The sequence below is a fragment of the Oryzias latipes genome, chromosome 10 (assembly GCF_002234675.1).
Source record: "Oryzias latipes chromosome 10, ASM223467v1".
NCBI classification, from domain to species: domain Eukaryota; kingdom Metazoa; phylum Chordata; class Actinopteri; order Beloniformes; family Adrianichthyidae; genus Oryzias; species Oryzias latipes.
This window is the reverse complement of record NC_019868.2, coordinates 8145663-8169523: the sequence shown is the minus strand read 5'-3', so window position 1 is coordinate 8169523 and position 23861 is coordinate 8145663. Positions and strand designations below refer to the sequence as shown.

Here is a 23861-nt window from a genome sequence, read left to right as displayed (position 1 = left end):
AATGGGTTTAAAACAAAAACCCTTGTGCTATCTTAGATGACCCCACCCTTACATTGACGTGTTCTCCCTACCATGACAAAGGTGGATGAAGGTGGAAAGATTTCATGTAATCCATGGACACCAGTGAAGATCAAAAATTATTGAAGAAAAAAGGTTCAGAGCACTGTCTAGTGGGTCAAGATGACCCAACTGCCAATGTTAAAGTGCCTAGGATAGCACGAGGGTTAAATTTAAACATGTCTGTGTCTAAAAGCAAACATAAAAACTGAAAGCGTTTTAGGGTGAATCAAGTGATGATGACTGAGCTTACCAACTAGAAGAGCTTCCCTCTCTGAGTGGACGGGACTCTGTGGGGTTTTCTCCGTGGGACCTTCCTTCTCCTGACTGCAGGACACCACTGTGACCTCCTGCAAAAGCACGCAACCCCCAACGCAGTTAGCAGAAATGCAGAGACTTGAGGGAAAAACCACGGTGGCGATGCGTGCAGCACAAGGTGTAGAAAATGACAGAAATATGCAAACCAAACATCAAAAGGCTGCGCCGCCAACACATCAATCCAGACACACAATGAAGATAATGATGGCAGAGAGGAAATTCAGCCAGCAGCTACGTCTCTGATCTGAGAGAGATGCACAACACACACACTCACTGTCACTCAAAAAAGATGCAGCAACAAGCAGGGAGGGAGCGGGAACACTAGGAAGGTGAATGATGAAGTTGTTTGTTTCACATCTCTGACAAGGAGCAGGGAAGAGGCAAAAGACTTTTCCTCTGTGGTTGTCGTCCTCCTCAGTGCTCTGTGTACCAATTTCACTGCTGGTGCGAGGTGCCTGGTGGCCTTTTTCCGTTTTTAATATATTCCGAACAGCCTGCAAGTACGGTTTGGTGTGTGGGAGAGCAGACATATGCACATGTGCAGAACATTTTGACTTTATGACTCTTTTATTTGCAAGCCTGCTTGTGTCTGCGTGATTTATTCAGTGACTAATGTGGTTACAGCCAACCGGCTTGGCCTGTAATGATCTGTCATGTCACCGCAAGACATTTGGAGAGGAAAATCAGGAGATGATTAACAAGCCAGGATAGAGATAAACCCAAAAAAGTAGAGGCAGAAGAGAAAGAGGATCAAAGGGGGTCTGGAGGGGTGAGGATGCTCACAGTTTTCTCACTTACGCTGCTTTGATTGACGCTCTCCTCGCCGCCTCGATCATCCTGCTTCAGCATCTCCAGCTGCAGCACATCAGACGATGGACAATGCGTCAAATTGGGATGTTTGGTAACAAATGAGGAAGACAAAAGGAAAAAAAAAAAAAAAACGGGGTTAACAATGAGGGCCATCTCCAGAAATGAAACAAAAGTACTTCTCATCCTTTGTAAATCTGGAACAAACAAGTCAGTCGTTGAATATGAAACAGATTGAATCCTGATTGCTCACGACAGATTTGCTTTAATGAAGAAGCTGAACGATCAGCAGGAAATTCATCTACAGCTCTGATTTGCACAACTTTTTCTTGAACTCCATCACATTAACTGATTAACACTTCACTGTTTATTTATCATCGAAAAGGTCAGAAAATGTCTTCATTTTCATGATTATTCACTTCCTGTCAGCTAAGGGCATGCTAATGGATGCACAACACCTTCTTTTAGCTCAATCAAAAGCTATGAAAGCTGAAGAAAGAAAAAGTTCTCTAATCTAGCTTTTTTAAACCAGAATTGCTGTATCATCTTGGGCATTGGTGACTGAATAATGTTGATTACAATATTTTGAGTCAAAGGCTGCATTTGCAGAGAAAGTAACAGTAAACCACAGTGATGTTTAAGTGTGTTCCAAGACACCATCAATGGTTTTACAATGATGAGGTTGCTGGTTTTTTGCAGTTTTCTTTGAAGGATTGAGCCAGTCGATAATTGTTGCAAGTTTTTTCCCTAATTAGTTCTGGTCTTGCACAGTCTGCAGGATTTGGGGGGGGGATTGGAAAAAATGAAACATCTGCATGACGTGTCTGTGTCTCACCTACTTCACCCTCACGTGTTGTTTAAGTGCTCACTACCACCAAAATAGCACTGTGATGCTCAACTAAGCAAATATTCCAGGGGGGTCGTTTTCATTTTCTACTTCCTTTTGGTTTTTTTTGAGAGCTTCCTGTGGACTTTTCCCACTCCATCTAAAGTAAGAGGGGCTTATTACAATAAAAAATACTCCAGAGTTTTATATTGAGAGCTGAGTGCTACTGTCTTTGTAAAAAAATGACTATTTTTTGGGGGGGAATCAGAAGCCAGGACCCAACGGGGGCACCGTCATTGCCTTCTTTTAGTGAGGATCGTATCGCCCAGATCCCTTTTTAATCACAAACGTTATGAATGTATCAGTCAGAGGAGAGACTGGCTGTCAGGGATGGCACAATACGTGACAAAATGATCAACTCGTTTGTTGTGATCAACATCATCATCATAATAATAAAAATAATAATCAGGGTAATGTCTTCAGTGACCTGCACGGGAGTCTCAGGAGTAATGTGTGGCGACAGCTGGGTGACAGCAGGGACCGTGATTGAAGCAAGGAAGCAGAATTGATGCAGTGAAGAAAAACTCCACGTGACAAAATACCTCAGAATGACTGCTAATCTTCAGAGGAACCCACACCCCAAAATTGATTTCTCTTTCTGCCTGTAATGAGTCTGTCTCTCATGATTCATGTTTGTCTGTATACGGGAATTTAATTAGCATGGTCCCCCAAGATCACAGTCGCTGGGCTGCATTTCTAATCAAAGTCATCACCATTAACTACTTATTGACAACTTTGGCCCCCCTCTGGAGGGATTTGTTAACAAAATTCATCTCTGAATTACGTGAAACATCCAAGGATCCCTCTGCAAACACACGACACGAGGAGAGGCTCCCAGACTACTTCTAGAGGATTTACTTTGTATTATTACCTAATTCAAGAGGGGCTTAAGCTGAGGCGCTTGGAAATGGCGGGCGGAGGAACGTCAGCATCTGAAGCGCTGCCAAGTCGGAAGTCCCTGATGGGGAAAAACTGGGCCCGGAAACATTTGCTACAGACGAGTTTGAGGGACAATGTGCCGTTGTTAGCTCTGGATTTTGCAGCTGTGAAACATTGATCTGTCACTGAGAGAGTTTTGATCATTTGGACAAAAACCTATCACGGCTTTGACGATGATGCAGATGCATACTAAAAAAAAAGGTAATGAAAAAACGCGATAACAAAAGTCAAAAGTAGTTTATGCTAACATAAAGAAAAGAAGTCCCAATTTCTCTTCTTGACTTTCTTCAGCTGAGTTAGGATGAGGGCACATACATACTACTGGTTTGTGGGTCACTACCGAGACTCAGACAAAAGACTACCTTACATTGTTTCCATTTACTTTCAGATTCTGAAGGAAGTTTTATTTTAAAAAACTTGCAGATTCTTTCCGTCAATGACTTACTCTTGACTTACTTGCCTCTGTCTTGTGTCTTAAAAACATCTACCTGGTGAAAGGAGCTGCTTTTAAAATCCTACAGTTAACTTCTTCTTTCTCTTTCGGCTTTTCCCATCAGGGGTCGCCACAGCGAATCATCGTTTTCCACCTCACTCTGTCATGGACATCTTCTACCCTAACATTAGCCAACTTCATGTCCTCTGTTAAGACATCCATATATCTCCTCTTTGGCCGTCCTCTTGCCCTCCTGCCAGGCAGCTCCATCTCCAACATCCTTCTACCAATATATCCACTATCCCTCCTCTGAACATGTCCAAACCATCTCAGTCTGGCTTCTCTGACTTTGTCGCTAACACAGGCAACATGAGCCGTCCCTCTGATGTACTCGTTCCTTATCCTGTCTAACCTGGTCACTCCTAAGGAGAACCTCAACATCTTCATCTCCGCTACCTCCATCTCAGCCTCTTGTCTCTGTCTCACTGCTACCGTCTCTAACCCATAGAGCAGAGCTGGTCTCACCACTGTCTTGTACACCTTTCCTTTGAGTCTTGCTGGCACTCTTCTGTCACACAACACTCCTGACACTTTCCTCCATCCGCTCCAACCTGCCTGCACTCGCCTCTTCACCTCTTTTCCACACTCCCCATCACACTGAACTGTTGACCCCAAGTACTTAAACTCCTGCACCTTCTCCACCTCAGCCCCCTGTAACCTAACGCTTCTACCTTGATCCCTCTCGTTCAGACACATGTATTCTGTCTTACTACGACTGACCTTCATACCTCTTCTTTCCAGAGCAAACCTCCACCTCTCTAGCTGTTCCTCCACCTGCTCTCTACTCTCACTGCAAATTACAATGTCATCCGCAAACATCATTGTCCAGGGAGATTCATGTCTTACCTCGTCTGTCAGCCTGTCCATCAGCATAGCAAACAAAAAAGGACTCAAAGCTGATCCTTGGTGTAGTCCCACCTCCACCTTGAACTCCTCTGTCTGACCCACAGCACATCTCACCACCGTCATACTTCTCTCATACATGTCCTGAACTACTCTGACATACTTCTCTGCCACTCCAGACGACCTCATACAGTACCACAGCTCCTCCCTCGGCACCCTGTCATACGCCTTCTCTAAATCTACGAACACACAATGCAGCTCCTTCTGACCATCTCTGTACTTTTCCATCAACATTCTCAAAGCAAAAATGGCATCAGTGGTGCTCTTACGGGGCATGAAACCAAACTGCTGCTCACAAATCTCCACCTTCTTCCTAAGCCTGGCTTCCACTACTCTTTCCCACAGCTTCATTGTGTGGCTCATCAACTTTATTCCTCTATAGTTGCTGCAGTTCTGCGTGTCACCCTTGTTCTTAAAGATCGGAACCAGAACGCTTCTCCTCCATTCCTCAGGTATCTTCTCACTCTCTAAAATCCTATTGAACAAACTCGTTAGAAATTCCACTGCTGTCTCTCCTAAGCACTTCCATACCTCCACAGGTACGTCATCAGGACCAACGGCCTTTCCGCTCTTCATCCTTTTCAGAGCCTTCCTAACCTCATCCTTTCCAATCTCTGCTACTTCCTGCTCCACAACAACCACATCTTCCTCCCTTCTTTCCCTGTCATTTTCCACGTTCATCAGCTCCTCAAAATACTCCTTCCATCTTTTCTGTACACTCTCCTGGGTTGTTAGCACCTTTCCATCTCTGTCCTTAATCACCCTTATCTGTTGCACGTCCTTCCCATCTCTGCCTCTCTGTCTGGCTAGCCTGTACAAGTCCTTCTCTCCTTCCTTTGTGTCTAACCTGTCATATAGCTCATCATAAGCTTTCTGTTTGGCCTTTGCCACCTCTCTCTTCACTCTACGCTGCGCTTCCTTGTACTCCTGTCTACCTTCCTCAGTCCTTTCTACATCCCACTTCATTTTAGCCAACCTCTTCCTCTGGACGCATTCCTGTACTTCCTCATTCCACCACCAAGTCTCTTTACCGTCTTTCCTCTTTCCAGATGACACACCAAGCACCTTCCTACCTGTTTCCCTGATAAACTCTGCTGTAGTTTCCCAGTCCTCTGGAAGCTCATCCTGACCACCCAGAACCTGTCTCAACTTCTGCCTAAATTCCTCACAAGTTTCTTCATTCTGTAGCTTCCACCACTTGGTCTTCTTTTCTGTTTTCCCTCTCTTCTTCTTCCTGACCTCCAGAGTCATCTTACACACCACCATGCGGTGCTGTCTGGCTACACTCTCTCCTACCACCACTTTGCAGTCATTAACCTCTCTCAACTGACCTCGTCTACATAGGATGTAGTCCACCTGAGTACTCCTACCTCCACTTCTGTATGTCACTCTATGTTCCTCTCTCTTCTGGAAGTAAGTGTTGACTACCGCCATTTCCATCCTCTTTGCAAAGTCCACCACCATCTGTCCCTCCAGATTCCTTTCCTTCACACCAAACCTGCCCATCACCTCCTCATCACCTCTGTTGCCCTCACCAACATGGCCATTAAAGTCTGCTCCAATAACAACTCTCTCTCCTCTGGGGATACTCTCTATGACCTCATCCAACTCACTCCAGAATCTCTCCTTCACTTCTAACTCACAGCCAACCTGTGGCGCATACCCACTGACTACATTCACCATCACCCCTTCAATTTCTAACTTTAGGCTCATCATCCTGTCTGAGACTCTTTTCACCTCTAGAACACTGTTTACAAACTCCCCCTTCAGAATCACTCCTACCCCATTTCTCTTCCTATCAACACCATGATAGAACAGTTTGTATCCTCCTCCAATACTACGTGCCTTGCTGCCCTTCCACCTTGTCTCCTGCACACACAGTACATCTACCTTCCTTCTCTCCATCATGTCTGCCAGCTCTCTGCCTTTCCCTGTCATTGTGCCAACGTTAAGAGTCCCTATTCTCAAACCTATGTTCCTGCCTTTTCCCTTCTCTCTCTGGCCACGGACCCTTCTGCCTCCCCTCTTTCTTCGACCAACAGTAGTCAAATTTCCACCGACACCCTGTAGGTTAACAGCATCGGTGGCGGTCGTTGTTAACCCGGGCCTCGACCGATCCGGTATGTCTAAAGTGTTGTGGATGATTCGCATGGTTATTTTGGCAATTTTTACGCCGGATGCCCTTCCTGACGCAACCCTCTCTATTTATCCGGGCTTGGGACCGGCACAGAAGTAACTGGCTTGCAACCCCTGTGGCTAGATTCTAAAGTTAACAAAGTTAATAAAATAACTCTGCATTTAACATGAATCTTACTTTTAATAGGAATGTATTGCAACAGTTGTTCCTGCACGTATGAAGCCTCTCTTCATAATATGGGGCGACTGACTCTTGATTGTTACAAATACGTTGCTAATAAAGTTGCATTTATGGTGGACTCACATTTATTTATTTTTATTTGTAAAAAATTCTTAATTGTATATGGCTGTTGTATCATTTCCTTTTTTGTAGTATTTAGGGATCACACCTTAAAATCGGATGAGGCTGAAGTTGGGGTTCGGTTTGTAACTTCCTCTTTGCTGGTTAACTGGGTCCGACTCAAAACTTAAGATGACAAAGAAAGTTTCACCTGATTGCAAGGCTTGAAGTACGTTTAGCTTTTCTTCATTTCATTCCTTCAGATTTTTATTTTCCGTCATAGACTGAACCGTGTGAAACTGTATGAGTTAATATCTGTTTTGTAATAAAAAAAAATAAAACACAGAAGGAAACATAAATGTGGCAGGATTCTCGCTCCGACAGAAAGGAAAACCTCGGATGAGTTTTGTTGCAAGCCTCTGCCGTCCATATCTGTGCTCGGAGTGACGTGCTGTCCTCACACTGACCTGCGTTGCTTGGGCGCTTTGCAGTTTCTGCAGACCCTCCTTCAGGTTCTGGACTTGTGTTTTCAGCTGCTGTTTGTCCTCTGAGCTCTTTTGCAGCTCGGCCTCCCGCTGCTTCAACTCTTCCCTCATTTTTAGCAGTTGCTGTATAAATGGAAGGAAGAACCACCATTCATTAACTCTAAACTGAGTGTACGAAATGGCTCCACTTATCAAAGTAAGGCAACTGTAGAGGTAGAATAACAATTCATTGGTTATTGTCAATCAGTCAATCAGTTAATGTAGGGCAAACTTGGGTAAAAACTTTTAAAGATGACTTGCACCCTTCACAGGAGCTTGCATTTAGTCAATTTGTTCCCCTTCTCCATCTATATTTATTACTCCTCAGCAGTCCATTATTTTAAAAAACGTAATAAAAAACACACTTCTTGCTCATGCAGGACTCAAATTCCAAAAGATCCCAAGTGTTTCGACACACAAACACAAAGTGTTGGATGAACCGTTCATTTTCTAAACCTGCTTGGTCCTAAACAGCATCGGGGAGCCACACAAAACAATTACACACACTCACACCAACTCCTCACACCTGCAGAGACCCACAGAATCAATAATCGGTTGAATGTGCATATCTTTGGACTGTGAACAAGTTCCTGATCACCTGTGGGAAAACCCTCACGGCATTGAACTCCTCATGGAAAAAGCCTCAGGGCAGATTCAAAGCAGGAGGCTTCTTGTTGAGAACTTCAAGTGATGCATATTTTATTCATTTGGAGTGCACTGTTGATGGATTATTTGATGATTAAAAACAAACGTTTTTTCAAAGATTATAAATGGATAAAATTGACAAAAATAAGTCAAGAATCATATTAAAAAATAAAAGAAATTTAAACGTCCGCAATAAACAATATAAATCCTTTTCTTTAAAATAAAAATCAACACATTAACCAATAACACAGTTCATATAAAATAAAAATGTATGCATTGATACGTATTGATATGGGAAAATCAGTTTACTTTGTCTTGTAAATTAATCTGCAAACAGGACATGAAAACAAGTTCTGCTTTCACTGGAATCTAGGTTTGTGCTCTCATCCCTTGTGCTATCTTGTGGGGTCCAGATGACCCCACAAGATAGCACAAGGGTTACTTACACATCTTTTTATGCTACGGTGCTTGAAAGCTGCCCTGAAATGCAGAAGTACAGATGTCACATCAGCTGATGACGGGGTAAGGTACTTGCTTTGACACCCTCCTGTCACTTCTGATGACGTCCAATGGCTGCACTCCACACATCAGCCTGACTTGAATGGAATGTGACACGTGGATGCAGCGGACAAGAGCTCTTCCCGGGCAAACATGATTAAATGTACGTTTTTATTGTCATTTCAGCCTCTTCAGTGGACGGAGCAGGGGATTCCTGTCTTTGAAATGGGGCTGACAGATGTTTGTCAGTGTTTGCGTCTCTGCAGGGTTACGGAAAGCTGCTGGTTTTCCCTCCAGCTGACGTGGAGGCAGCACTTCATGGGATTTCTTTCCTTTTCTCAAACCGTTGCCATGTGAGCTGCTGCTCAGCATCTCATTTTGAGTAGACCTTTTAGGCCTTTAAAGAATAAAAGATCTCAAACTGATTTGAGATCTCATCAAAATTTCATGAGGGCTCGTGTCTTGAGAGAAAGGAACTGATTGTTCAAACATTTGAGTGCAGAGACGGCGACATTAAGACGCTTAATGACTGGACGGTTTGAGACGAACGTATTTGCATAAAAAAAAAAATCAATCTCACCTAACAGTGTAAGGGCTATCTAACTAAATATCTCCATTTTGTCCATTAAAGTCATTCAAACCCCTAAAAGATCCATTTCCTGTCACGATGTCTTCCTTTCACAACAAAAGTATGGAACAATTTGGTGGTTGGACAAGAGACTTATGGGATTTCCTGTTATGTTTTTTGCTAAATTAAGTGAGTGTGGTGACACAGTGTGCTGCAGGGCAGAGGGATCCAATTTTCCTAAGTCTTGGAGTTGAGTTAATTTAAGCCTGTCATTGCATAAACCTACAACGAGACAAGAAAGTTAAAAAAGGTAATTACTCCTTCGGAGCAGAAATGAACAGTCGAACCTTAATGGATTCTCTTCTTCCAAACTTAAGTCCATGAAATTTCTCTGTTAAATGAGGCGGTGAAGGGAAAGGGGGCTGCCTGACAAATGCCACTGTCAATCAAACGGTTTCTACGTTGTCAAGGGACATTTAGAGGAAGCTGAATTACCAGTGCTTGCTCTTTACATTTTACTCAAAACTAGATGACCTGTAATTTGAATATATTTGTGTTCTTAGATTAAAACAGTGTGATTGATGAGAGCAGCAGAAATTCCTCTACAGAAGCTTTTTAAAGAGGTCCACTGATGTTTTGCGGTCACTGCTGAGACTTCATGCTTGAATCCAGGTGGATTTCTCCAGGAATCCTGAAATGATGGAGGTTGATTGACTCTAAACTGCAATGGCTGTGCTGTCAGTCATGTCTTACCTCTTGCCTGTTAAGACAGACTTCCAGTTTCCCTTGAAAGGACTGAAAGTGGGAAAAATGAAGCCGCTATTTTTAGGAAAAAAATACCTCAGCCCACCTCAACAATGTGTCCAAAAAGGGAGTAAGGTGGAACAAAGTAAACCTTAAAGCTCTGTTGGCTCCACCTTTGCTGATCAAAAAACAACACCTCTTTGCTGAAAGATCCTTTATACGACGGAGTTTTAGGCCCACCAAAAAAATAAAAAAGTAAAATAACGAGATTTTAATTCATAGATTTACGAGAAAAAAACTCGTAATTTTACGAGATAAAAGTGGAAGTGAGCATACAGAGCAGCAGCAGAGCAGACCGACTGAACTCAATGGAACAGGTGAGCTGAATGTTTATTGATAACGTTCCAAATGTCTGGAAACTCATTTGTTTGATTTACGATTTATTAATGTTTTATTCATTGATGGGTGGTTTGCAGGATCTCTGCAGCCCAATGAAGCCGTCGGTATCCCTGCAGCTGTTCACTACAATCCTTTCTTCCTCCATGTTTGTGTGATGCTTCTGTCTGAGGAGGAGCACTTTTGGCATTTTCAACATTCTAATGCTATTATAACAGACTATTTTCATTAATTTTTATTGTTTTATGTTGAAACGGGACGTTTCATCTGGAGGAGGGGCATATGTAACACTGTTTACTTCTGCATTGGTGTTCGGATGACAGGTTCATGATGTAAGGTGACAAATGAACTTCAGGGTGTGTGAATGAAAAGGAAAATAAAGGCTGCAGCGGTCCTATACACCCAAACGTGTCTCTGAGCTCCTTATTTTACATCTGAAACTCTGCTTTACCGACACCGAACCCCGGAAAGCTGGCTCCACTGCAATTGATCTGATTTTTAGTCGCTAAAAGGTTCAGAATCTCTTTGTTATTTAAACCTATCCGGAAATAAAAATTCACAAAAGGCTCCACATATTTCATCTTTCATCAACCGAAAACTTTGGTGTTTTTTCCTCGTTATCTATAACTTTTTTTCTTATAAATTTACGACTTTAAATCTCATAATTTAACAGTTATGACTTGCTTTCTCGTAAAATTACGACTTGAAAGTCGTAATTAAAAAAAAATTGTTTGTTTTTGTAAACTGGCCCTTAAACTCCGTCGTACCTTTAAACCACACTGTAAATACATTTGTTTTGGGTGCATTTTTTTAAATAAGAATCCATGGAGAATGGCTCTCTTTTGCAACCTGCCTCCAGTGGCCTGTTGAGGAACTGCAACCTTTGGTACCTCCTGGTGAGCTTAAATTTCAGAAAAATAAGTGGGGCTTAGTCATGAATTGCTCTTTCTTTTACCCTGTAATATACTTATAGTTAACTAGCTTGCTAGTTAAATGATGCATTGGTGGATGGATGGATGGATGCTATATTTGTCATAGGCACATGTACTACAATATTTAAGGGTGTATTCAGACTAAAAACCAAAACCAACACTAAAACTGCAGACCAAAGCTTGTAAACAATACCACTCTTTCTGATTTGCCTGTGTGTTGTTTTTATATAAAGGACACGGAATAAAAAACAGAAAATATAGTTTTGATTGCATTTTAAATTAATGTAATTATTAACTAGAGCCAACTTTCTTTAAAACAGGAGCCTGAAAATGTACTTCAGATGTAAACTCTAGTACACAACACTCAGATCTGTTGATTTGCTTTTCCTCAAAACTTTTTTACATTTTAAGAAAAGCAGAAATATACAGCGCTGGGCTTGTCGTCTTCTCTTCAGAGTTAAGTGAATCTGGATATATATTTTCGTTTAAAGCTGCTTCAAACAGCTGAACTTTGCTGTTCCCTCAAAGTGCTGGGTCATGAATAAATGACGGTTGGGGTTTTCATCCAGTGAGGAAAATTTGATGGGTTACCCTGAGTGGTCTTGTTCTTCTGAGTGCATTCTGGTGGATTAAAGTCATTGTCACGCTGATGTATGGAAAGCTGTGACTAAATGTCTCTGTACGTGCGTGTGAATGACAAGCATTACCTTCTGCATGCCTTGCAGAGCCTGCTGCAGGAAGCTGAGCTGCTGCGAGTGAGTGCTGTCCTCCTCGCTCCTGATTGGCTGGTTCTTGCCTTGCTCCTGCTTGAGCAGCTCTACTTCGTTTCTGTAGGCGTCCAGCTGGCAGCGCAGCGAGTCGTTCTCCTCCTTTAAGGCTTCTGCTTGAGAAACACCTACATGTGTTGAACAGAACAGAATACTGAATCTGCAGGTCATTATGGATCACCCTTCAGCTGGGTCACAGCGTTAATGAGTGGATGAGTGCTCATTTGCTTATACCCGCCAAATTTAGCTCTGAGGATGCGTATCTAAATAAAAGACACATAAAAGCTGCATTCTTGCATCTCTTAAATGCATGCGAAGACGTTCCATATCCTTAACTCAAAGAAATGAATCTGATAAATGTTTGCAAATGAAACCACTTGGCTTCCTGCTCCTGTGTTTTATCTTCAAGCAGCTGGAACCACAGATCAGACAGATTCCCAGACTCTGTTTTGTGAGTCACAGCTCAAGTACCTCTGTGACCTGGATCACTGTGTAACTTTCAGGAAAATGCTTAAAGTCTGATACAAAATCTCAATCCTCTCTTGAAATGTTGAGACACGCACATTTCCACAGGTCTATGAACTCTAGCAGCTTATTTGTCGATGAGAAGACCCCGTCTTTGTTGGTGAAGAGTTTCAAGGTGAAAAAGAAGTAAACAATTAAATGAATATGAACCCTTTAACACAAGAGAGGCCTCCAGTGACAACTGAATAACACAAGCTCTCACACACGGTGTGATGGTTTAAACAGTTATCGTAAATTGGCTGATTCTCATGTGGAGAAAAGCGTTTTTTTTCCATTGGCTTTAGGCCGTTATGGAACACATTCCTACAGTAAAGTGTTGCATATGAGCGCAAGGCTGCTTTTCTCCGCGACAGAATCCACTGCCATTTCATTAACTGCGTAAACAGTTTAGGAGATTTGGTCGTCTGGAGCCCTGCATAGAATGTTAACATTGGAGCTAAAGCTCTGGTGTTAAAGGGTTAACCGGATCAATGTTGCAATAATAAAAGTATAGCTACACAAGCAAAGACAATAACCATGTGTATTTCATTTGTTAATTTTTCCTTGGAGGGAATAGAAACTAAGGACTACAATACACTTTAATTACGATTTGGTTAAAACTTTTTTTTTCTGGGTCAGTTTATCAGTTCCCTCATACTAAGCCTGCTGTAATGTAATCTAATAAATCGAACATTATTCTTAAATTTACCAAAACACATGTTTAACACCTTTAAAATAAACATAGCGGCATGCAGTAGCGGTGCGATGATTCACTCCTTCCGTTATTCAATGTAATGGTGTAACACACGATTCAGTTTCAGTTGTGTCATGTCTTAGAGACAATGACACGTGTGCAACAATCCCCTAGAGGTTACTTTGTGAATTACACTTTGCTCCAGTTACTTCAGCTTTAAAATGAGATTCAATCTGGAAGTCAGTAGGTTGATGCTTCATGCAGACAATGACTGGAGGCTTTGTAAAACCCCACATTCTCCTCAGTTGTATGTTTGACCTGACTTTTGGTGCAGAGGGATGACACACAGAGAAGCTTTCATGAGACCTGAGAACATTTCAAGAAAAAGCAATGCAGCAGCTGCAGGGAAGATGATCTCTGTTCTCTGTGGGTCAGTCAGGTTCTGTGTAGGTGTTCATGGGGGCTGCCTGCAGTCTATCATGAAGGACCACTGGATGTGCTAATGAACTCTTGCTGGGTGAGTGTGTCCACATGGAGGTTTGTGTGAGCGTCTTTCCAAGCAAAATTAGGGTTTGAGACGAGGAGAGTATTGATCTAAAGCATCATCAGCTTGGAATGAGAACATATCAAAAAGGTAGCAGTGAGGCTTTACATTTCTATTCTGCACATAGCTCAGGTGCGCAGCATCGATTCACCTTTGAAGAGACGGCAGTCATGATTCAGGCGTTTGAGCAGGGGCAAGCTGATGAGCTGAAATACCCCTTGTTTAAAATGCTGGTGCACAAAGAGAGCGGTAACACTCCACACTGTGTCACATCAGCCAGTCCTACAACATTAAGGAAAACGATAGGTCCTTGACAACAATTCTAATTACTAAGGCCTGTAAATGAGAAAGGCTGAGCTGACTAATGCATTTGCATACATTTGCATGCTAATAAGAGACACTGACATGCCAGCGATGGAAGATATCAAACGGATTAACAGGTGGGAAGAACAAGAAAAAAGCTCAGCAGGTTTGGAGGAATGAAACTCAGGGTGAGGGATGTCTTTTGGTGTGCTGATAAATGGTTTCTGCATGTTTCCCCGGAGACTCATCCTCCAGACCCATGGGTTATTGGATGTGGTTTGGGAGAATATCAGCGCCATTAGTTTTTTGTTGCTTCAGCAGGTCATGGGACTTTAGCCATAACTCCTTGTGAAAATTAGACACCAGTTGCCATTTATCTTGAAGAACGCCTCTTAGTTGTTTAATTGATACCGTTGGCTTTTTTTTAGTAGTCACAATGATAGTAGTGCTGATTTGTAGACAAACACGCATGCACATATGCATACCTGAGTCCTCAGAGTCCTTGCTGTCAGGAGGGTCCTCCATGTCATCATCAGACATTTCCATCTCTTCCTCTCGTCTGATGCCCATCAGCTGCTCGTTGTGCATGTTTCTAATCTCCTGAAAACACAGAAAGCAAACGCCTGTGAGGAACATTTGGGCAGGGAAAGTCATGATCCAAAACTGATAGGAAGATGTGTGTTTTGCACAGTGCATGAAGGGAAATGCAAAATTGCTGCTACTTTCATTAATATTGTTTCTTTGAAACCTGCAGTTTTAATATATATTAGAGAAACACGGAATTTCTAACATATCACAGTAGATAAAAATCCAGTTAACTTACCTCCACTCCTACATTTATAACAGTTATCTATGAACTGGATCAGAAGCAGCTTTAGGAAGCTTCTAGAAGGTAATTAGCAGTAATGGGCAAAAATTGTTTTGCACAGGTATCTCAAGCTGCAGACACACCGTGCAACGTGACACACTGTTTACTAGATTGCTACCTACAGTTAGAAGAGTCTTGGTATAAAATGTCAAAAAATCTGAGGAATCTTGCTCAAGGCTTTTTCTTTCACAGCTCTATTCCGATATATGAAAGACTTGTTGTCATAAAAAAACCTGAAGTTATTAGCTTCTTCTCCATGACCACCTTTGAAACAGTTGGCACTTCCATGATTTTAAAGGGATGCCATCCATACATCACTACCAAATCAGAGTCTGATTGGTCAAAGTTCGACCTGGTTTGACTTACAATAGATTTTCAATGGTTGTATGTAGTGCGGTAGTAGAAAACCTTTGTAGCTACATGTGAACAGGAGAGTTATGAACGCGGGAGCCTGAAACGCATATTTATGCTCATTAACATGAACACTTTTCACTGGAAGTGCCGCTTGACGGCACGTTGCAGAGGCCAGTGTGAAAGTAGCTTAACATCCGGGTTGGGCGGTGCTTTGCTTTACCAAGTTTACTGTCCTTATCACTGTTCTTTTCTGTGAATGTGTTTGAATTTAGCAGTTTCTTCATTACAAATTAATAATTTGCTAAAAATGTTTCTATTACGTCATTTACACTTTGAAGCATGGTTTTGGTCAGTTTAGCCATACAATCATAGCTTTGATAAGATGCTTGCTTTCCATATTACCAACTTGTGCTAAAAGCACAGGAAAGTGATAAATATGTATTTCCCCCTCCTGTGATTGTAGTGTAGAGTTTAACCCTGGGCTGCACGGTGGCGCAGCGGTTAACGCTCTTGCCTCACAGCAAGAAGGTCCTTTGGATGTTCTCCCCATCCATGCGTGGGTTTTCTCCAGGCACTCTAGCTTTCAACTAGACCAACCTAACATACTTTATAGGTTAATTGATGACCCTAAATTATCCCTAGGTGTAAATGTGTGTGTGCATGATTGTGGCCCTGCAACAGACCTGTCCAGGAGGGTGTACGACCTGTGAGATGTGCCCCTTGACCCCGCAAGGGATAAAACTGGTTCCGAAAATGGATGAATGGAGTTAAACCCTTACACACCGGAGCTTTAGCACCACTGTTGACATTCTTTTATCTACCGTAACTCTTCAACCGTTTACAGGACTAACACAATTTGAGCAGATTCTGAAGCCTGCAAAAGGCTTGTGCTGATATACAACCCTTCACTGTAGTCACGCGGCTACGCAATCAACGTGAATCAGCTGGTTTACCTTAAATAGTCGAAGATTTACGGTATGTCACAGAGGGATTGTCTCATATTTAAGTGTCACTTACGACATCTTCTGTGTTAAAGGGTTAAAACGCTACACTGAAAGTTAAAATTTAAAAGCCTGGAACCATGTGGTGATGCCTTGAAGTATTTTTTAATCCTTATCCCCCCCCTAAAACAGCTTTGATACTACAGCAGAAAAAAAACTGATAAAAAAAAAAAAAAAAAAAACATAGAAATGTGAAACCACACAGATTACCGAGTATCATTAAATGGTTCGAAATAGAAGTCACCTCCAGACGTATGCTTGGATTGCCATCAAGAGACAAGTAAAAGCAGAATGAAGTGGCTGTTTGACTGCTGCTGTTTACTTTGTGGAAATCATATCAGCAAACTTGAGCACAAAATAATGAAAGATCTGCAGCAGGAAAAGCCTCTCTGGGTACAAAACAACAGACAGAGATTCAGCAGCAGAGAGCGAAGGCATCGAAAGAAGGGAATGTGATGAGCAGACGGAGCAGATTGGGCAGCCTATTGATTGAGAATCTATTCTCAAATTGCTGAGGCATCACTGTGGCACCTCGCTGCAGTGTTACCAACCTGTCTCTGTTTTTTCCCCAGAGCGACTCTCATTAACCAGTTTGTCTTGCCCTCTGTGAAGGGTCTGTGGTGTAGAATCAGAGCGAAATAGGGCGTTGATATTTAAGATTTACAAACTTAAACTTCAGAGGATCTTGAAATGTATTTATACGAGAGAAAAATGGTTGTTAGGCTATTAAGGGTACTCAAACGAGTTCAAGATAAATATAGAGATTCAGATAAAAATGAATTGGAAATTAGAATTTGGGCAGATCAGACCAAGAAATCCCTCTTCTGCCACTTATCCATCAACGCTGCATCAGAAAGAAATTCAAAGTTAGAGAACTTAAGATAACTTCATCAGCCCCGCTTCTATTCATGTGTAAAATCTGCCTGGAGCTTTGGCACTTCCTCACTTCCTGTCAGACAGTCTGGCAGGAGAGTAATTGTCAGGCGGAAAGTCATGGCCCTTCACCCCCGGAGAACCCTGATAAACCTTAAGCTCTGAAAATGACAGCAAAGATGCCATTAGCCTTACTCACCTGCCCTGACAGGATAATGTAAATGCCACCGCGGATTGGACTCAGAATCTGCTTCAATACTCAGCTGAGCTTTGAGGTTCTTACAGACAATAGCGACGGTCGGCTCACTTCCATAGAATGACTTACAAAAAGAAAAAAAGAGGAGCAGGAGCATTGGGAAGACTATAACAGGGCTAATATTGGAAAAGCTTCAAACACATAAAGTCATTTTCTATGGATGACTGATCACAACCTCAGCAAGCTAATGTCAGAGAAAATTGTAATGATTACCATTACTTATCTCTGCTTAGGAGAATTATGATTTCTTTTGAGGACAAAGACAAAGTCGTATTTTCTATTAAAGAATACTAAAAATTAAAGAAAAGTTTTCTCTGAGCTCACACAGCATGTGCTGCAACCTAAAGTAACAGTAGATATTGCACTGTACATATAAGAACCACAGACAAGGTTTCAGGAATTAAATATATAAAAAAAAGTTACAACTAGATGTCAGCTTAGTTTATCAGCATAAAGCAGAAGTTAGGCTGGTATTTTCTCGTGCTCGAACACATGCGTCACGCCAGCCGGCTGTGTGATGCACAAGCACTTGCAAGCATCCAGATTCTACTCAGCGCCTGCCGCTCCTCCATATTTCACCTCCTCACCGCCAACCAACGTACGGAATAATCAATATGGCATAGGCTGTTTGATGATAAACGAGCCTCCAAGAACAACATTTACTCACCTCTTTTTGGACTGACCAGAAGCTGCCAGCTCTGCTGCTACCTACCATATGGCAGGGTTTTATTAAGGGAAACACTTGTGATTTAGATTTTAAAGAATTAACAAAGCCTAACTAAGCATCACCCACCTCTGCAGCTCCATGCTGCTTTCTGACACACAGAGCCTCACCTAATAGTTCTCTGACCTTCACACAGGAGGTGTGGATTCACAGAACAGCCGTGAACAAAAATCAAAGGCTGCAGCTTTCATCTCAGACAGGCTGAGAGGCAGAGCAAAGGATAAGACAGTCGCACGGTGTGTGTGTGCGTGCGTTTGTATATACACACACACACACACACACACACACACACATCGTAGCATTGTGTCCATACACACAGTATATACACACACATTAGCATGGACACAATGCAAACAAAAAAGAGAACATCATTCACAACGTACAGAAAAGATATTAAAGAATATTTTTTCATAACCTTTTTCAGAGTACAAGTCACAGTTTCCTTTACATAGTTTGGCCAGGGGTGCGACTTAAATGTGATTTAAAAAAAAAACACTATAGGCTCACATATTCTTTATTTTCTCACTAACAACTGGTTGCCATTTAACAGTTATTTGCCACTAACAACCGCTAGAGGGCGCTGTAAGTGTCTGCATCAGTTCTTGCTAGTGACAGCAATGCAGAAGGAGAATCTGACTGTTCTCTTTTATACTATTTGTCTTCTTTGCAGCAAGACATTAGTATTCTTGATTTCAATTTTTCTTTCCGTGGACTAATTTGAGACAGCAAGGCCGAATCAGAATTCTTCCCATAACCCTACAGCTTCTCCCTGCGCCAAACCAAGAGTTATTGGAAAATAGTGTCTTCTAATCTGGACATCACTCCCATTCGATGACATCATCAGTAGACGCCAATCATCCGCGTTAACGTGTAGCTGCCAGCGCTCGACATCAGTTTTATAAGTCATTCTAAAACAAGAGTCATTACTTACATTTACATGTAAACTCCTATGTGTTTCAGACCACAACCACATGAAGAAATGCGTTTCTCCTCGGCAGCACAGAGCGACCCGGATAACCCTTGCAGCTGATGCATACAGAGCACTGGAGACGTGTTGACCAATGCCTTAATAGAGCTCTACGAAATAAATAAACCTGATCGCTCAACATCATCTGTGTCTCCCATGCATAGTAAATGCAGTCAACGCTTCCATGAAGCGCTGAGGCTAAAAAGTTTAAACAGTAGCTTCTCCCACTCTGGAGCGTCAGGTTTTTTTGGACAAGCAGTGAGCATCGAAATTTGACGGGCGTCGAAAAAGGGGGAGCCAATGCAGATTTGATGTGTGAATTACGTTGGGTGTGAACGAAGCATTAAGCAGGGCTTGATGCAGTTGTTTAGAAGTGTTGCCCCAAAGTGCAGCTTATACTCCAGTGCGACTCATAAATAATTTATTTCTTCTTTATATTATAATGTATTTTTTTGAGGGTGCGACTTATACTCCAGAGTGACTTTTAGTCCGAAAAATACAGTAATTGGAAATAAATTCAGCTATGAAGGGGTTAATCCAACAATCCAATTTTACTTCCATTTCATGGTGGGTGTTTTTTTTTTTTATTTGATTGTGGTTGACATGTCGATCACACAACATTTATTGGTGCAAAAAAAAATTTACTCTCATTAGTCCTAATCCAGCATGGATTTGCATGAATTTGTCTAAAATATTACCACAAGCTGTTATGTGGCTCATCTGAAGCCAACCACTGCCATATATTCCGGGACTGTCCTGTACTCACATCCTTTTGGCTCGAAATCCATAAATGTTTGGAGACGACATTTCAAGAAACCCTTCCCTTTAATGCCTCAGCTCTATACTTGGGAACAGTAATACAACACATGCGATCTGCTGCAGACCAATATTTAATGAGAAAACTGCTGGAGGGGGGAGGGGGGGAAGCCTTGACAAGAGAGCGGTTACAACCAGATGCTCCAACGTTAGATGATTGGTACAAAACAATACAAGGCCTTCTTGTTGTGGAAAGACTGACTTTTGCAATGAAGAAGCAAACACAAAGGTTTGAGATGGCGGGCAAAATGGGTCAAATCTATTGGACCAGATCTACTTTAATTTCAAAAAAACACTTCTCTACTACAAGATAACAGATAATGTGGGTTTATGTTATTGATTTACCTATTTTTTTAAGAGAGGAGTGTGATTGACAGCTGTTTTGTTCCTTTGTTCATATAAAAAAGAGGGAAAAGGGGAGAGTACAAAATGATGATCAGAATCACGTATTTTGATTTACTGACTGAAAATACACATGATGTAAAACAATGTGTAACTTGGAAACAATGTAACAGTGGTGTAAATGTTGATTTTTCCTGTCAAAAAAACAAACAAATTGGATAAAATATTGGTACTGGAGATGAAGAAAATGCATGATTAGCTTCTAATTTGCTCATAAAACTGAATGCAGTCTAAATGAATATACAAATATAGTAAAAAGCAATTAATTAACCAAAAATAAAGTTTCTTTGGGTCCACTTTTAATATTAAAACTTCATTCACATGTTTTTGACCCCTAGACACAGAAGGAAAGACCAGATTTTTTTGTGTCATCCTACTGGATTCCCGTTGGATAATCTAATTGCACAAAGGGCCTTTCATCAATACAAATCGAGTTTCAAATACCATTTACTTCTTTTATACGTACAGAACATGGCTCTTCCAGCGAGCACATCATCGAGGAACCTTCAGTACCTTAGCTGGAGATAATGATAGGGTATTTCCCTCACACACTCACTTTTAGTCTGAGCTCAAACAGCTGCATATTAGCACGTTATCTAGTTACTCATCACATTTGTGTTAAAAGAACTCCTCAGCATCACTATAAGGAATGCTGTTGTGGGAAAGCTAAACTACAGGTTAAACATTAGAGCAAAAACAAAACTTTTTTTATTTTTACACCTACCTTACAAAGAAAAGTTTTTGTGCAAGTTGATTGTGGCCCCGTGATTCTGTTATGGACCATGCAGCTCTTATTAATGCAACTAAAAACGAGAAACTTACCAATCAAGAAATGATCATAAAATGTCCATTAGACCACGGACTGCAGCACACTCTCTCCGGCTCTCCTTTACATTTATCACTACACAATCATGCCAATTCCTTTTCGCATTTGCCAAAGAACAATGGTGGGTGAGAAATGTGCTGTTAGATGAAGAAATACACAAGCTTTCAGGTCTTACAGTGTTAGTTCATGTTAAATTAGAGCTGTGAAGTCACTTCAGCTGGCAAAAAAATTACCTGTATGGAGGCCAATGATCAGGAAAGACTCACCCAGCAGTTTGTAATTCTTTATGGGGGAGTTCAGGGGTGAAAGAACGGGAGGTGGGGACTGGATCTTTCACACTGGCTTCAGTAATTTAACGGACTGATTGTTGTTTTATTTCAACCCCTTCTTAACAGCTATTATTATTATTTTTTTTATAAATTTAAGCATTATAGCGAAGACGTATTAAAAAAAGGAAATTACCCATAAAGATATTTACAATAATGCAGAAAGAGTACCAACCTCTGCTTGCTTGCGCCACATGTCCAGGTTCTTGCGCTGAGCTTTGGAGAAATGGTCCCATGCCTTTTGTTTGGAAGAAGCTTGGAATACAGACACAATCTGTTCAACTGTGGCGGGATGCAGGGAAGGACCAGAGACCATCCAGAGACAGAGACAGAGACAGAGACAGACAGAGGGCAGTTGGGAAGGAGCAGAGGAGTGAAAAAGTGGAGTCAACTAAGGATTTAAAGAACTCTGTGAGTGTGTGTGAGTGTGTGTGAGAGACTTACCGACTGATGCCACAGCATCACGGTACAGAAGGACAGAAGATCGATGGGAACGTTTGAAAATGTTTAAAAACTTTAACTAATTTTTGTGGTTGCTGATACGATAGTCGATATTGGTTCAGTTTGAACGATCCGAATCACTGACCCAAAACCGATCCAGGACATCTTTACCCAAAACTTCAACCAGTGTGACTCAGAGATAAATACCTGCTACTGAACAGTGCAACGGAAGTTTTCCAGATTCCTTCTATATCTCAAGATAATCAAGTGTAAATTAAATTTGTGTACAAACAAACAAGTAAACAATTATTAATGTCAAATCCATTCACATTTTAGTTTCCTAAAGTTCAGCCCACTGTTGTTTTTCCACATTCAAATAATCCAAAGGGAATACTATTAGAACATTCTACTGTTTGAACACGTCTTTGCTTAATCTGAAGTGTTTCAACAGATTGGACTGAAATGATGGACTGATCAATTCTTGTTGACATCACGTGTGTGTTGTCCGCTGTGATGTCACTTGGTTGTTCCATTATTGATATAATCGATTATTACATTATGACACAATTTCACGGCTGGCTTTGGGCTGTCTGCAGGACAAAAATGGGAAAACCTGTACAGAGCACACAGGTGACCTGCACAAAATATCAAGGCCGTAGACGGCTTGGTGAGTCCAGAGAGCGAAAATGTTCATGCACATTTTTATATGAACCTGCTGCAGGGGACAGTAGGCGGTGAACACTTAAACAACACGTAGGAGTACGTTCGGAGGAAGTAGATCAGACACAAACCCTGCACATTCTGCAAGGAGCTCTTCAGTGTTCCTCAAGTGATAAGTGTGCATTGCTTGCATGCAGCCTGACTGTTAGAAATGGAGAAAATTAGACAATCAGAGCGTAGTTTGTGTGGGCGTCTTATAGGCGCTTACGTATCGCGTGGATAAGTCCGGTCCTCCACGGGCCCAGACAATCCAAATCCAGCAATACCTGTAAAGCTGCAGGTCAACAGGCTGCACTTTGATCTACAGTACCTGTAGATTCAAATGTACTTTAAAAGATGACAGCCAACCTATGAACTATAAAGATTTGAAAAACCGCCTTACCTGCAGTATTCAGATTGTAAGAACTGTCTGGCATACATGTCTTTACATTTATTAGATCAAATTTGATTGTGGGATCTAACTGGACTGCAACATAAACACAAGGTGGATGATGATTCTTAAAAATAGCCCTCCACAAAAAGTGATGAGGAAATTGATTTCATTATATGTGAAATCAATTTAAATTTAGCTCTAAACATTACCCAAATTTGCACAGTTGTGCAAAAATGGATTATTTTCAAAACACAACAAAGAAAGTCAAATTATGAACTGCACATACACTCTCCGTATAAAATCCTCTGCAGGCTCCAGGCATCAAATTTGCTTTGCGACTACCAAGTGCTCAAAATAACTCACTTTGAGCCTGACACCGTTGACCACTGTGCACCTCCATCCCTAAACAGGACTCATACCGACAGACAGCACGTTTCTGCAGGGGTACAGTGTTGCCTCAGCGTCTGCAGAAACCCACAATCCTTTTTCAAGGTTGACCCTTTGCAGCACTGAAGTCAGAAAGTCAGTTGCAGAATAAGTAGTCTGGACTGAGTTCACTTCTTTGGTCAAAGTGTCTGTTTAATGCAAGGCTCGGAGCCAAACGCTCCAGCTCCGAGATCTTCCCGCATCCAACAAGCGCTGGGATCTGCTCCCGATTAGAATTTATATCAGTTGTGATACATCAAGTCCTTTGCTACCTACTGTGCTGCATGATATCACAGAGAAATGAGGTCCTGAGCTCCCAATATACACATAAGGAAGTCAATAAGGCCACCACTTAAGTGTGCTTAAGTGAGCATGTTTGCAGATTGATGAGACAAAGAACTGAAAAGGGATCAATACCGTCTTCCCAGCACCCGGTAATTTGATTAAATATCAATAAAGACACAGACTAAAGAGTACAAGGAGAGAAATATGCAGCAATATTGTGCAAAGTGATTTTGTGTCTGGAAAATATCCTTTTATTAATGCTTCC

At 41.6% G+C, this 23861-nt stretch overlaps 1 protein-coding gene across 6 annotated transcripts in view; it reads right to left on the bottom strand.

Moving 5' to 3' along the window:
• enox2 (ecto-NOX disulfide-thiol exchanger 2) overlaps window positions 1-23861 on the bottom strand; it is a 206680-nt gene that overhangs the window by 8619 nt on the left and 174200 nt on the right. For all 6 annotated transcript variants that reach the window (XM_023958990.1, XM_023958993.1, XM_023958992.1 and 3 more), the window contains 6 exons: window positions 21527-21633; window positions 14424-14538; window positions 11834-12021; window positions 7287-7427; window positions 1174-1230; window positions 311-407 (listed from right to left, as the gene is read on the bottom strand). In XM_023958990.1, coding sequence (XP_023814758.1) covers window positions 311-407; window positions 1174-1230; window positions 7287-7427; window positions 11834-12021; window positions 14424-14538; window positions 21527-21633 — 705 coding nt within the window. The remainder of the gene's footprint in view (window positions 1-310; window positions 408-1173; window positions 1231-7286; window positions 7428-11833; window positions 12022-14423; window positions 14539-21526; window positions 21634-23861) is intronic.